The following is a 16,623-nucleotide window of genomic DNA, read 5'->3' as shown; positions in this document are numbered from 1 at the left end:
TATTTTATGTATAATATGTACAACGATGTCTGCGACACCTTTTGGTGACATAAGAGTTGAGAGAGAGAGAGAGAGAGAGAGAGAGAGAGAGAGAGAGAGAGAGAGAGAGAGAGAGAGAGAGAGAGAGAGAGAGAGAGAGAGAGAGAGAGAGAGAGAGAGAGAGAGAGAGAGGAAGGGAGAGACAGGGTGGGAGGGCTGGAGGATAAAAGCATGTCAAGTAAACTCTTTGCTCATGGATACAGACAGGGCGTGACCGCGGGGGGGAACACGTCAGGTGAGTAACAGTATGTGCTCGGGCGCACCCTCGCGACAAGAGAGAGCGCAAGCGTGATGAAGAGGTCAATGTCATTAAGAAGGCTGGTGGTGTGGCTGATCTTTTGCTGTGCCCCGCTAGCCAGCTAGCACTGCTAGCACGCTAGCACTGCGAGGCCCCTGCTAGTCCTGAGAGCTACGCGGCGCAGCGGCCGCGGCCGCCTCCCCCAGCTCCCACTCAAAGTTCTGTCCGGACATTTGGTAGAACATCATGTTAAAGGGCTTGAAGAACTTGTGCAGCCGGCGGATCACGTCCGGGTCTATTCTGGGATGAGTCCTCCCTTTGGACTTGCCCAGGCACCGGGGGGTGCTGCTGTCCTCGGGCTTCTTTAGACACGGGAACCCCTTGGTCTTGTTGAAGTAAAAGTGTTTGTCCGTGACGATGCGCTTGAGCCCCAGGAAGTCCTGCACCTTGGCCATCTCGCCCGCCGGGTCCACGATGAGCCGCTCGCCACTCACAAAGTGCATCTGCGAGAGCGGGAAGTACTGCATCCAGCTCTCCAGGTGCAGCGCGTAGATGCCGATGCGCAGGGCGCTCCACGACGCGTCGATCAGGCCCAGGGTCCGGTTCTTGAAGGCGAGCACCTCGAAGGTGGGGATCTCGGGCTTCTTGGAGAGGGTCTGCGTGTAGTCCGAGATGGCGCGGGTGACAGGGTTGCGCACCACGATGATGAGCTTGATGTCCCGGGCCATGGTGTGGATGCGTTTGGGCGCGTGGTTGGTCACAAAGTAGCTGGGCGTCTTCTCCATGGTGATCTGGCCCTCCAGGGTGGACGGCATCAGGTCTCTGAGAACACACAGAGGGAAAATATACGTCAGATGGCGGAAGATCAGGGCAGGGTTTCCCCTACCCAATATCGTGACTCCGTCGAGTTGGTTGGCGCAGTGGTACTGAAATGGGGGTACAGGTACCCTTAGCGGTACTTTGGAGTACTGCAGGGGGTACTCAGAACATGGCAAAATAATTATAATAATTAATAAAAAAGTTAACAATCGTCTTTTTTCCAGCCTGAGCAAGTTTCAATTCTGAAAACTAGACAATATACATTTTTGAAAATGTACAATTGGTTAAAATGTCATTCGCGAACAAGGAGAAAGGAGAATGAGTTATAAAGAAGGTGCATCCAGAAACACCAAAATGACGTTGTTTTCAGGAAGAATATATCACCTCTACATGATCTGACCCTCCCCTCGCATTGTGCTACTTTAGTGGGGAGAAATCTGCAAAAAATTTACATTTGCATGATCTACAAGGCCATTTTTCTCACTAAATTGATGTTCACACAGCCAAATAGAAGGCACATACATTCAAAAAATAAATCTCCCAAAATTGTTTTGTGCCAGTGAAAGGGTTACTCAGCTGAAAAAACATGTTAGAGAGGGTAAACTAGCAGAATTCTTTTGAGAACCACTGACTTAGCAGGTACTCTTATCCATGACAACACGCTTAACCGTGTCAAGATACACATCCTTTAACGGACAGCAGACTTTGGGGTTTCGAAACCCTCAGACTCGGGAGTCAAACAGCCCCTAACCCCACAGGATTAGAGCGTGTTCTACCACCCCACTGTTGTGGGGAGCACATCAGCCAAGGTTATACAGTGCCAGCGACTGTGATACAATTACCGAGCAGTTAATTATTTTCAGGGAATTACGAGTGAAATTAACTATCAGACATTATTTCACGCGGGGAGGAGAAGAAGAAGGGGGAAAAAAAAAAACATACCGCTAATTACAGCCACAGAGTCATAATCAAGAGATAAAAGAAAGAAGATGAAGTGACGGAGTATGCTCATCGCTTAATTGACGCCATCTGCGTTACTCCAGGAGCTGTTTGGGGAACTTTAATAATGAGTTCAGTGCATATCATTAATGCTCGGGTGCCTGGGGTATTGTTTTGTCATACATTTATTATGCATGAGAGGCTCAACACACAGTCGAGGGATCACATGTGCTTGTTCGCCATTGTGTGTGCGTCGGTGTGTGTTTTGGTGTTGTGGAGGTGGGGGGGGTACTTGCGATTTTTCTTTTATCCGTCTCATTGGTTCGGATTAAGGACAGTTCATCGGATACAGGGCTGAGTGATTATGAGATTCAGTGTTGTTATGTTTTATTCTTTTTTTTTACGGCGAGATGGGAAATAGAATAGAGGATCTTGTGGATCCCGTGGAGGCAATCTGCTTTCGTTTTGTTGTTTATTACCAAAAAAACTGTACAACTTTGACTCCGAGAATGAAAATAAAAATCAATGCGAAGACAAACAAAGTTCATTGCGTTTTCGTTTTTTTCTCGCATCAGTAAGTGTGGCGTTTGGATTTGCCTCCAGCGAAGAAGTATGATAGCTCACACTGATGTTCCCTACTTCTCTTCCGTCAGTGCTCTCTTTATTTAAAAGTTGTGCGATTCTGCGCTAAATAGGCACATTAAATCCTCTGTCTGTGAGAGGCGGCGATTATTTACTGAGGGCAAACAGTCGCGCTTCGGCTCCACAATATCATCAAAAAACAAAGAATGTAATGTAATGTCACCCTAATCCATATTTATTCCCTTTTTTCAATCATTCTATAATATAAAAGAAATGTTACCAGAGTACAAACAAAACCCCTCCCTAAAAATGGCTGTTTCCTTCTGAACCTACGCAATTAAATACTGACGTTTCTCCAAATAAGGGCAGTGTCCTTTAAGTACCCAGTCCCATGTCCAACATTGACTATCCCATTTTTGTCACACAACGGCCCTAGTAGTGGAGGATATGTAAACTGTATAGTGACATCAATCATTCGCAACTTGGACATATTCTAAATTTACTGTTCTCCTGTCTAAAATCCAATTTACTCGGCTACTGTTATGCACATATCGACCGGCCGACAAACATGCACCAACGGATACTATGGGACAGGGGGATGGAGGGGGTGCGGGGGGGGGGGGGGGGTTACGGCTAGTCACAAGAGTGGCCTGGTAATTGCGTCTCACTAGCTGTATTGCATTCCTGATGGGTAATTTCCCTATGGATTATGTTTGTCTCCAGACACCAGATAACTGTTCCTACCTCTTGGCCTGTAATGGGATATTAAACATATCTCGCCTCCACGTTGCAGCACTGCGACTGGAAGGAGTATTAGTTTTCATTATATACCATCAATGGCTCACTATTCTTCCCTTACGGTAATGAATCACGGAAGATTTTGTCCTAACCTTGCAAGGTCTTTTCTAACCTTTCAATGCATTGGCTATTTAGACGCAAGTGTAGAGGCGGATAGGTTGCAGGAGAATGGAGAAAAAAAAAAACGACAGCGAGAAATAGGCACAGTGTCGTCGTCTTCGTCCCCTCCCCCCCCCCCCCCCCCCCCCCCCCCCACCCTATCCCCCTGGAATTGATAACATGAATGGGCCAATGTGGGATCACCTTGAAACAAGCCCCGTAATGTGCTTTTCAATGTATACCAACCGGAAGGAAATCAGTGCAAATGTACCGCGCTTCTTTGGAGCACATCAAATCGACGGAGGCCAGATGAACAACGCCCAAGGTTACCTTTATGAAAACGTTTGCATATGACTCAATGGCTTTAGTGCTCATTATATGTTTAATTACAAAAATGAAAATTTCTCTTGTTATTTATTTTCCGTCCGCCAAGTCCCCCGTTGATTGAAAATCAGTCACGGATGGTTGAACAACAACCTTAATTCAGGCGGGAACACATGTGGGAGCTTTAAAAAAAAAAGTTCAACAAAACGCCTGATAAAACCAGCATCATTTCCTGGGTGGCGTGGAAAGAACTGGACTGCGCCCGGCCTTGCAGTCTACTGGAACCGGAGTAAACAACAGGAACAGGTTAACTCTCCGCATCAGCTGCTGAGCTCCACACAGGTCATTCAGGTGGGTAGATAAATAAAATGCACAGCGCTAAAGAGCTTCTACTTACCATCTGCTGTTTACTCAGGACGACCAAAAACAATGGCACATAGGCCTACCGATTCTGCTTCCTGTGTGGTTGCACCACACACATACACACACGCACGCACGTAAACACACACAGTGAGATAAAGGCAGCAGTGCCTTTATCTAGAGAGATGAGCTCGCTCTCGGAGAGAGAATATGAAGTGTGACAAATGAAGATGAGCTTCCTTCGTTTCCTTCGTTTCCTTCCTTCCTTTCCTCTCTTCCTTCATTTGGAACTTACTGCCATATGTTAAAAAAAGTTTCAGCTTCGAGAGAACAAGGAAAGTGAAACCAAAGTTTCTTGCCTGATAAAGTTTAAACACGGAGGTAACTTTCGTTTCAACCAAACGAACAGTGTGCATAAAATAAGGGTATTAAGAGATATAAAATAACCAAATACATTTCTAGAGGTGTCTATCTCTATTGAACACGGTTAGGCTAACACAGGGTTAAAAACGCGGAGTAAGACATTAACACATTTGCAACGACGCTCAAGTTGTTTACCACTCTAATTCGCAACGAACACCTCGATCTAAATTGCCCCTTGCAAAAGGTGCAGTATTTACCACAACAATTCATTACATCCTGTCAAACTAGCAGGGGGAGAGGGGAGTATTTTTCAGCTTTTGATGAGCTCAGCGATCACCTTAATTTATATGATGCCATACATATAAATAGCTGTTTCTTGCCTTCTTGCGTATATAAAAGGCTCCTGCTGGAAAGCAGCACTGGCAGAAAATAATCGCTCCCCAGTCTCATTTAGATCAAGGTTCTCTGGCTGGCTTGCCTTTTAGATCCATTGAAATTCTCAGTTTGTCTACACGCTACATGCAATAACCTTTTCTTCCAGAAGATTCCAGGTTTCATAGCATTTCTTGGGGGAAGAATGTAATGATTAGGATGCATTTAATGAGAAATGAGAACGAGATAATGAACATAAGCTCCTTGGCCTTATTAGGCATGTCTTAATTACATTGGCTGCATGTTAAGTGAAGAAAGAACATTATGGAAAGTTATCAAAGTAAAAATACAACAAACTCAAAGAACACTATCGGGCTCAGAAGAAGGAAACTCTTACTATAACATCATCAACAGAACAATGTACCTAGAAAATGAAATAACCTATGAACATACTGTATGTGTTCTATAGTTTACTCAACAATGATCCTTGGGATAGTAAGTATATACAAATAAAGTATATATAGCATATGGTATACAGAAGCATATATTGACATTGAGAGCGTGAAGGTGAGGTGTGGAAAGATTGCGATGAAGAAGCAAGATGCATAGTGTTTTGTGTTTGCGACGGCATGAAGAAACACTGGCAAAGTGAGTCCTTCATCCAGCAGATATGAACAGGTAGGGGGTTCTGAGCAAAACAATGAATTTTGACCTTCACAGCGAGCCAAAGTGTAAGTAAACACTGGATTGATTGCGGATTTTTAATTGTCCGCTGGTTGTTGACAAAGAATAATCACACTTTTCTCCTCTTGTTACTTTAGCACTGAGGTGGACTTCCGTTAAGAAAGAAAGAAATAAACAGAATCCAACACCTGTGAAAAAACAAAACCCACAGTCGAATTTAAATAGAACAGAACAGCCTTCCAACTGCAAATCAGCCTATTATACTATCCATAACGAGGGAGTTTTTATTCACAAGAACCGTCGAGGACGGAAAGGACAGCTGGTCTCGATCAAAACCCCCTTATTCCCAACTCTCTTCCTGAGATCCCCCCAAAGACCATCCCACTTCCAACGATGGGCATGCCACACTCTAACCCCCCCCCCCCCTCCCCGACACCACCACCACCACCATGCCACCCACCCTCCACGCTCCACCAGCAACGCCAGACTGCAGTAGCGAGATCTGAGGCGATGCTCGCATGCCCTTTGGACATAGTGTACACGTTGTGGAACGAAGAACAGCCAGGGAGAGAGAGGCACTTCACTCTTATAATAGGCTATATGCCGCATCGTTAGTCAACAATAGTCCAAATCAACTGGTTAGCAAAAAACTCATTTTTTTTGCTAGCGTTGATGTCTTAGCATCACACATCATATATCAACTATTATTATATGTGCGCTCTTCAAGCTGGGTATCTGTCACAGATTATGACATTCACGGTCGGGCCAAATGTCTTTCTTTCTTTTTGATGTCAGAAATGAAACTAAAAATATTACTTTTACAATACAGTTTATCATGCGCTCAAATGCAATGGCAGTGAAAAGCCACTAATTTCTTATGTTATTTTTTTCTGCTGCTATGTGTGTCTGTGTGTATGACGTGTATGTGAATGTGTATGTGAATATGAATGCGTATGTGTGTGTGAACGTGTATTTGTATGTGGATATGTGTGTTCGTTCATGTGTGTGAGAGTGTCTGAGAAAATGTGTGTGTGTGTGTGCATCTATGAGTGTGAGCATCTATGCGTTGGTGTAGCCAGAGAGGGAGCTTCGGGCTGCCACCATGCAGTGTCATCACAATCGTCCTCAATATTCTCTTATTGATGTTTCCACTCCAGAAAACGAGCAAACAACTGCAGCGAATAACAGCCGCGTTAATGTAACTAATCATTCCCTCATTATGTGCAGTGTTCAAAGTGCAAATGGATCTACGCCAGAATACCTACCCCTCTCCATCGAGAAAGTTTTCTGCTGTGGAAGTTCAAGCCTGTTTTCCAAAGGACATTTCAGGTGACTTATCACAGCCCCAAGTAATATCCTATTCAGTCATTTAGCAGATTATTCATGGACAGGTTGCGTTAGGGTCTCTTGCTGAAGGATGCCTACAGGTTAGCATTCATTTGGGCTCAAACCCAGACCCTAACAGGCCAGGAGGCAAACACCCCGATCATTAAACTATGCTGGTGTGCACAGGCATTATATACTCTCTGTGAAGTCGAATAAAGCATCCCAAACAACTCAATATTATTCACCCCCTCCGTCCAAACACCATCGGATCACACCCCAATAGAAAACAGAAAATATTTCAACCTGTATTTGGAAGCCATGACTGAGAGCTTCTGATGAAATGCTTTAGGGTGTACATCCTGAAAGTATTCACGTTGTGTGGCTCAGTTAAGCAGAACCAATTAATATGACAGTTTGAGCATGAACAGATTTTTTTGACTGGAGAAAAAAAGAGTCCGGTAACCTAATCACACATTTCCCGGCTGTAGAGTAGACGCAGTAACAGCTGAGATATCGAAGCAGATGTATTGCAATGTATTGTGTATTGTGTCTAAGGTATTTGAACATCAAACATCATGGAAGCTTAATAAATCAGTATACAACCAAAGTTGAAGCAACACAGAATAGCAAAGTAAAAAAACGAACCCAATGAAAAACTGCCATATAACAAAGGTTAATTTCTTTCACTTAGAGTATTTGTGCGTAAATAAATGTTTAGACATTGTTATACATTTTGATATGACCTATTTTCCATAACAGAAAAGTCAGCTATTAAAAACAAGGTGTCTCTATAACGGCAAACTGCCTGTTAGCAAAACATAAGGACCCTAACCCTATAATAAAACATAAGGACACTGTGCTTTGCATTTACACTGTGTTTGCCTACGAGGGCTGGACATGAAACACACTACTAGCATATACACTCAAGATAGATGTTCTCAACCCATTATCTCCTATTTTCTACTAATTTAATCTTATTAGAAGACAGACCCTGCTGCTGTGGTTTGTTCTAGACCATGTGTGCTTTGTAGGAACCAGAGGTAGGAACACAGCGAATGGGTCACATTAGGATTCCCTAGCAGATGGCGGGGGACAAAACTACATTGGTCATTTTAGCCACTTTCCCGATATCGTATCGGATGTAGGAAATTAGCCGAGTACTCATGCATGAGTCCATGATGATGATTATGATGATGAAAAACATCATAGAAAATCGGAGAACCCCCCCCCTCTTTTGGCACGGACTCGGTTGTATCCGTGGTGCAGGGCACTCCAAACATGGCGACATCTTGTAACATCTAAAATTTTGTCTCCCAGCGTTTCAACCAAGTATCGCTGTGTGTTTTTTCATGAATGACATTGGAAAGTCGTTTAAAAAAGACCAATGCAATGTGTTCATGCGGATCACAGGGACACATCAGGGACTACCTATTTGGCAGCCATTGCACTCCTAATCATCCCTGGAAGGAGGGATCCATCTGCCTCGTTCCTTCCCAAGGTTTCTGACCCTTTGGATCATTGGGACCTTCAGTCATAAAGCATGGGCCTGTGATCCCTTTGAGACTCTGACGGTGATTAAGGGCTATACAAATAACACTGACAGGACGTGTCTTGATACTTGCTTGGTTATTTGAACTCGAGTGACTGTAACATATTGATCACTGCAACATAAGATTTATTGAGCTTATACATTAAGGGGTTTAACTTTTGATGTTTGCAGACGTGTAAATTGTCGATGTGACATTTGGTGTACTTTCCAGTATATAAAGGAATGCCATTGGTTTAACATGCTCATTAAACCACCCAGAGGAGCATGTGGGTATTAGAATAATCCATACTTTTTTTCGCCCGTATTCAACGGAAAAGTTGAATAAATTCAACGTGTTTGAATGTGTCTTACAATAGGCGTATAGAAACTAAGTCGCCAACCTTCGTTTTGTAAATATACACTCAAATGGAAAGACGACGGAATGGTAAATTGATATAGGGTTCAAAGAGCAAAGGCCTGGATGTTGATGGTGGAACATCTGGACGGAAGGGGAATAGGCTGCTAAGAATGTTATAATCACGTAGGCGAGACATAAGCTGCTCCATTAAGAGCTCAGCTGACCTATCTGTGGGGCTTTGGCTAATCCAAATTGTGCCAGAGCTGGCACAGATTGCTCAATTCAAGTCGGCTGGAAAACAAAAAATTGCCAAACGGGCTTGTAAACCCTTGTTTATCACTCGTAATCATGTATTTCTAGTTTGTTTTTCTCTATATATTGTATTTGCAATGGTATAACTAAGAGGGGGTCTTGTGGGTTAGGAGTTTGAATCCCAGCTGAAAGGCTGGGATTCCCACCTGATGCCTCTCCTGTCTAACCTGTTGGTATGATTGAGCTGAAGATACCTAACTCGCTAACGCTCTGCTTCGTGCTTCTTGATAACATGCATTTAATAAAACAGTAATGATGAAGTAATGAGGACATAATAGTAGGAGACACTTATCCAGAGGGACATGCAGTGCATAAGTAGCCATTAGGTATTGGTTAGACAACTGGCTCAGGGAGGCCACTAGTTAAACCGGTCCGCTGTGGGGGGTTTTTGGCTCTGGTTTCAAGCAATCTTTTGTGGTTGCGCTTTATAATAACATGTAATAACCTATAAACTTTGTTTTAATGATGAAATAATCATTAACAAAATAAATAATAATTTGTAGATCTGTTTTACCACACAGTATTTATTCACATTAAAGCCATGTCAACATCGACCCTCTCATGACATCACAAGTGGGACAAATTAATATTAATATTTTAATTATTAATTTGAGGTCATCATTAACTAAAGGCTAACATGTTTCTTAATGTTATTACAAAGTGTTACCGCTTCTCTTTCCTATTTGTAAATGTCAGCCAGTTTCCTTTTGAGAGTAGAAGACATACAGTATATAAGAAGCTGAAAGAAGGAGTTACTTACAGTGTCACGGTTTAACTGCTACTAAATATAACATTCTCTTACGAATAGAAAACATATATATATTTAGTAACAGCATAAATGGCTCCGGCCGGTTGAAATTGCTCTAGGCCTGTTCTCATTTAATAGCCTCATCTTGGGTATATCAACATGAAACACTTATGTAAGAATGACTTGTGTTCCTTGTTTCAGCTTATAACGATTTCAGGATATGCACTATTTATGGCTGTTGCTTCAGTGCCAACAATTATTGAAGTTTGAGGTTTACTCAACTTGCACAGAAAAGTCCCCCTTAGTCTTATATGTGTCGGTATACGTATATATGAGTGCAACGGATAAAAAACACCGCAAAGTTAACGCAGCTGAGGATAGGGCAAACGGGGGTAAATCGATTTGCGATGACCATATAAAGAGATATTCTCTGAGAACTCTGCGAGACCTATATGTACTCGGCACTCGTATCTCAGAGGTGGTGTCATTTGAAATTCCTTGCAGAGGTTTCCACCTTCAAAAGATTGGAGGGATTACAAAAAAAAGGTGTAGCCTTTAACGCAAAAGGGAAGGAGCCTTGTGTAAAAGCAGAAAAAAAAAAACATACTGTGAAAAAAAAAAAAAGGCAGACCTGATGTCTCACCCTGTACTGGACAGGCTCAACATAACACCAGTGGAGCTCTTTCTCCAAGCCCATTTCTGCTGCCATCCATATTTCATGACCCCCAGGATCAGAGCATGGCATTTGCCTTTTCATTTTTACTGCCTCAAGTACGCTACTTACTAAACCATGATCCTACGGGTAATTTCTCAAATAATCTGTTTATATAAAAAAATAAAAATTCTCTGAGTTCTTTTTTCTCTCGTAGGCACTCATCCTAACCCTATTGCCAATGGTTACCATGCCCCCCCCCCGAAAGGCTGCATGGCTGATTGTTATCTTTTCGGGAAACTAAAACAACACCTCTGCTTGTAAATAAGAAAAAGAAAAAGGACGAAACTAAATGGCTTACAGGAATCGCCGAGCCACCGGCTTGATTTACCACGAGGAAAAGATGGGTGAAGATATGAGGGGTAATCCTGGATGGGATCTTGGTATAGCCCCTGGAGGTCTCAGAGCAGCTTGTTTAAGCGCTTCCAGTAAACCCCTGTACACAAGCCCTAATCCCCCTGGCAGAGGTAGTCTGACACTGCGAGTGAGTCCGCTATGAACAAACATCGCAAATGCAGGATAATGTTTAAGAGATACACAGATTAACTTGTGTAATCCCCCCGCTGCCAAAGGGAGAGATTAAAGGAGAATGTGCCAAATGTTTATGAGCGGAACACAACTAAATATAAACGGATCCTTTTGAATGCCTTTTACTTTTATTTGTGCAGAAGAATGATTTTCTTCTCGGATCTTCATTTCTAAATTGATGCCATTGGCTGGATAAAAGAAAGAAGAAAAACAAATCAAAAATAAAAATAGATCAATATAGTTTGAACAGAGTCTTTTCAACAGCGAATGAAGTCCTCCGTATGACGAGAAAGATGAGGCCAAACAAGAAGCAATCCGTGTAAGACGACGTCCTTCTATTTGTAAATGGATAAGCCAAAAAAAGAGATGTCTTGAGGTATTTTTGTAAGTCAAATGCCTGTTCAATGGCCACGACTATAAATATAATTGTTACCACAAAACATATAAAATAGTTTATGCATGACATCCATAAAAGCCCAGCATATTGGGCCTAGGACTGCATTGCCTCTATTGCCTCGCTTGAAGCTTTTAGATGCACTATGCGTTATGTACGAGAGAATGATTGACCTAGAAAGGTAAAACGTGTAATAAAGCGCCACTGAAACAGTTTAAGCCCGTCAGAAGGGGAGGGCTGTAGTCAAATAGGATGAGTGAAACATCTGTTTCTTATTGTGTGGAAACGTGCTTGTTGGGAACATTGATCGGATTTGTGAGTCATCTTCTGAAAAAATAACACTATAAATAATATGTAAATAATATTCGTAGCTCGTGAAAATATTATTTGGCATTTGTAAAACATTTGGCAGTGAGTGTTGCCTAACCTTATCCCTTAAAACACATCCAGATAAAAAAGTAAAGATAGAATTCTTTGTTTACCTTCATTCATAACACATTTTTGGCAGCATGGTTGTGAAAGATTAATTGAGATTATCTTTGTGTCAGATTTAATAGGGTATTTGAGAACAATAGTCAGGTGTGCATTTAAATAACCATGCTGCAGATTTCAGTAATCCACAAGATTATCATATTAAATGGCACCATATTTAATACTTTATCCTGTTAGTGTCTTTGAGGCAATAGCCATTGGACACATGCACGTGCTCATCAGGCTTGGTTTCATTTCATCTCTAAAATGGTTTATTGATGGTGGCTGGTCGACCACTCCTGATAATAATGCGATTGCATGCCTGAGAAATGATGCATATCTAATGCAGAAGATAGACCAAACTCACCAGCACAACTGCTCAAGAAACGGTAAGAGGCATTCTCCAGTGATCAAAAACCATCGAGGGCAACAGGCTTTCCGAGGGACACGTGCTCTTGAGTATGTGACACAATTACATTATATACTCCATACCCATTTTAAGGAACATCGTACTATTCTACTTCTGATTTTGTATTTCTGATTGGAGGAACTTTTACGATTTAAGTTTATTTCAAAGTGAACCCCACCAAAGATCTACAGAGCTGTTCCATCTGGGAAAATTCTTTAGAAAACTAGACGCTACGCCCGCCGTGAAGCCTCTTTCCAAAGTCATGTTTTTTCATTGGTGGTGCACCCTGGCTTCAGCCAGTGTGCCGAGGGTCTTTGACAAGACTTGACGGCCCCGGCATTCTCTCCTATTGAACCCATGAATTTTTTTCTAAAGCCCTTTAGAAATGAGACGGCAGCTAATCCCATATGTTGTACAAGTTCTACTGCTAAAACGGAGGTTTACTTACCCTCAGAGGATTAAGGTGACACCATACTTCTGGTGACAGCCTATTGCCTTATTATTTATGTTCCATTATGTCTTCAACAATTAAATGATTGAACAATAAGGTTGCACAGCATACAAAACAGAATACATTGGATCACCTCACTGGGAAGTAGTGTCTATAACACTAACAGGGTCTATAGGAACCACCGCAATTAAATACCCCTCACTCATTTTTACAGTTTCTCATTCCTCATCAGGATCATAACTCCAGTTTAGTCACTTAAGCGTGGTTGTGTGTGGGTATATGCATACACATTGGGTGTATATATATATATATATATATACTGTATATATACTGACCAAGGCAGGCATGTCATCTGCCATAACACGTGTGCCAACCAGAACACAATGTGGGACATGTCACCCCTCACTGACAGTTGCGAGGAAGACCTTGTCATAACATCTTGTCATGAAAGCGCCCGCAACACCCGGAGTGCCAGTGAAAATGTGCCTGTGACGTAAAAAAAAAATGCATGTATCGACAAACGATTTGACAGATGCTGTGTGATGTAACGGATAATATGACACTACGATGTCATTGGTCATGAACGGCTTGGCTATGGTCCAAGCTGTGTTTGACATCATGCCCTCATGTCGCTTTAACAAGAGAGGCAATATCTTCCTGAATAAAAGGTTGAGTTTATACTTGAATTAAAGGTTTGTCCAAGTGCACTGTTGAATGCATGTTTCTGAGATTTCCCATACGATAACACCTCTGCTCATCATTGATGCTTTCTTGCTTGGACGGGGCGTTTGAATCTCAACAGCTGCAACACCGAGAAGAGCCTTCATCTTAGTGCGGCTGAGTGCAACGGCAGCTTGAAGGTGCCATACATTATTTGTGTTAACACAGTTCTGTTAATGCATGCATATGGCTGAGCTTATCACATGCTGTGGGGCTGCAAAGCGCTACACAGAGTCAGGTGGAATGAGGTGTGACGAGTTACATTATCCCCATAAGTTTCTGCTGATGACTGCCTCATCAATTAATGAGCTAAAAATCTTCTCACGAGGAAGCATGGCTATTTTTTTTAATTTTTTTCTTTTAATAAAGAAATACGAAAATAAAAACTGCTGTTTTTATTGGCAGTTCATTAGCTCTGACTGAGTGACAACCCAACAGTGTGACCAGTATTTCACACAACACATCATTGGCCACTTGGACAGTAAGGCTTCATTGAAACACACAGCACTTAAGCACATACGCATATATCAATTACCTTTCCTTCACGTAAAAAGGTGATGGCTGAAGGCTGAAGTGGAGATAAAGGAATGTTTGCCAAATGCATCTATATATATACGTGATATATTTATATATATATATATACGATTTATAACTGCCTCAAACGTTTCTAGGACGAGATGATTAAGGCAAGAGAAGAATGTGTGTGAGTTGAGCCCTGATGCCAAGATGTTTAGGCAATCCCTTGTTATTGTGATATATTAATGTTTTTGAAATGAGGCCATTATAGGCAATTCTGCAAGGCACAATACCCTTATTGAACAATTCCAAACTGTGCTTTGACTTCAACTGTGAACGTGTGTGGTGTGCGTGCGTGCGTGCGTGCGTGCGTGCGTGCGTGCGTGCGTGCGTGCGTGCGTGCGTGCGTGCGTGCGTGCGTGCGTGCGTGCGTGCGTGCGTGCGTGCGTGCGTGCGTGCGTGCGTGTGCGTGCGTGCGTGCGTGCGTGCGTGTGTGTGTGTGTTATCATCTCTAAAATAACATGATTGTGAATAAATCAATTCCACTTTTCTTAAATCTGCACCCATGCGTCTCCATTTCTCTTATCCTTGCAGGACTTTGTTCTCCATTCTGATTAAATCACAGCATGAGAGCTGCACTAGACGTCGATGAACCAAAACAACAACAAGCAAACAATTCTCGAGAAAAAAGGACGCCCTCCGTTAGAGTCTAGAGGACAGCCTGTGTAGGCACGTCACCGTGAAGCCTTCGGTGACGACTTCTAACTAGCAAGATCTCGTCAGGGATGATTATGAAACATATATATATAGAATAGGTGTGCTTATGCTACTGGACAGTTAATCAACACAGTGAACTATTCAGAGGGGAGGGTATTTTATGTTGGGGGTCTTTAAAACGATCTGGGAATCTAATCAGACGTCCATCATGGATAATATCGGCCAACTTTTTAGAGCCTGCTTGATCAATATGGCCTGCTTTCCTGACAGAAGTCGCACGTTTCTCAGCAGCCAGCCACTGACTTGGTTGACAGTCAATTGATGTCCAATTGGATTTATTTTATTTTATTGGTTGTTGACTGTATTGTTTTCCTCTGCCTCTGTCTGGTATTATGAGATAGGACAGATAGGAATAGGACAGAGGTTTTGGTTGGTTTAGAATATGATGCCTTAGTTTAGAATGTAAACTGTATTAGAATGAATCATTTATGTGGGGGAAAAGAAAGGTTTATACGTATGAGAATTATAAGACTAAGTATATGGAATTATTTCACCCCAATGCCCATTTTAGAGTGAGTTGACACCACCTAAACACATTAAATACAGCAAAATAAACAGAAACAAAAATATAAAGTATATCTTAACAGCAACTTTAAAGAAATGATTAGATGCATTGAACATTATGATTCTTCCCAACAGAAATAAACAAAAGACAAGCATCAGCTTTTTCAATTTTCTCGTTATTATATGTGGATGAAAGGAAGTCTATTTTCACCAAAACTTTAGGGAATTAAATAACCAACAGCCACACTTGACACGGATATCTGGGGTGTTTCTCTTTCACTTTCATTTCTGGCGTTGGAAAAACCTTTAGCTGCATCATCTTCCATAAAAGTGAGCAGCATGTTCTTTACGTAACACCTATAATGCTTTTGACATTACATTTATTATTTAGAGGAGATCCTCATCATGTCTCAACAGCGGTCTGGCAGTTTGGGAGAGGTGTTGTTGTTTGTTGTTTGTTTTTGCATACCAGATATGATAGCAGAGCCCTGATGACACATGAAAAATAAATGAAGTTTGTGTGTCTTTTGTCAGAAAACACAAAATGAATAGAAAAAGCAACAAAATGCGTAAACTACATTATGCCTGACACCTGAAAACATAACAAGATGTCAGGGCATTAGGATAAATAATTTAATGATTCACATTCATGCGGAAAAAGTCTACAAATGATTTGAGCCCATCAATTAAGAGCTGTCAATCACAACACAGGACAGAATAAAAGGGAAAGATGACGAGACGACTTTCAAATGTTTCCTATCCACCCCATTCAATCTACCAACTCATAGTCCTGAAATCTCACTCCACCACATATTGGTGGGGGTGCTAGTTTACCTCCCAGATACATTTTTTGTCTGAATTGCTGACACTTCACTTTATTGTAGATGGCGGTTTCTAAAAGGTTAGTCAAAGGAGACAGAAGGAGACCCACAAAGACTAGTGCTTTCTTGACAGGCCAGGCTAGTGAATAAAAATGTGATGAAAATGTCAGTCAAATGGCAGTAAAATATAATCTGGAGTAAAGCGCATAGCAAGGACTCTAAACCTCCGTGCACCCAATTAAAGATAAATATGCCATTGGATTGCTATGAGAGACATTAGTGGTTATCAGGCACTATCCCTTTTTGCAGCAATTAGTTGGCTGAGCGATGGATGTTTTCCTCTGAAGATCTCCGTCAAACTCCGCCGGAGCGAAGTGTTCCACCCGTGAAGCTTAGAATCACACTTTGTGACCTTTGTCATCTTCCTGGAT

At 42.0% G+C, this 16,623-nt stretch overlaps 1 protein-coding gene across 1 annotated transcript in view; it reads right to left on the bottom strand.

Annotated features, from left to right (window-relative positions):
- Positions 1-435: 435 nt before the first annotated feature.
- The window catches only part of hs3st4 (heparan sulfate (glucosamine) 3-O-sulfotransferase 4), a 49,850-nt gene continuing 33,662 nt past the window's right edge, over positions 436-16,623 (bottom strand). The window contains exon 2 of the mRNA XM_056578470.1: positions 436-1,099. Within this exon, the coding sequence (XP_056434445.1) occupies positions 436-1,099 (664 nt within the window). The remainder of the gene's footprint in view (positions 1,100-16,623) is intronic.

Source organism: Gadus chalcogrammus, chromosome 2 (genome assembly GCF_026213295.1).
Source record: "Gadus chalcogrammus isolate NIFS_2021 chromosome 2, NIFS_Gcha_1.0, whole genome shotgun sequence".
NCBI lineage: Eukaryota > Metazoa > Chordata > Actinopteri > Gadiformes > Gadidae > Gadus > Gadus chalcogrammus.
The sequence above is the reverse complement of the archived record's forward strand: the minus strand, read 5'-3'. Positions and strand labels throughout refer to the sequence as shown.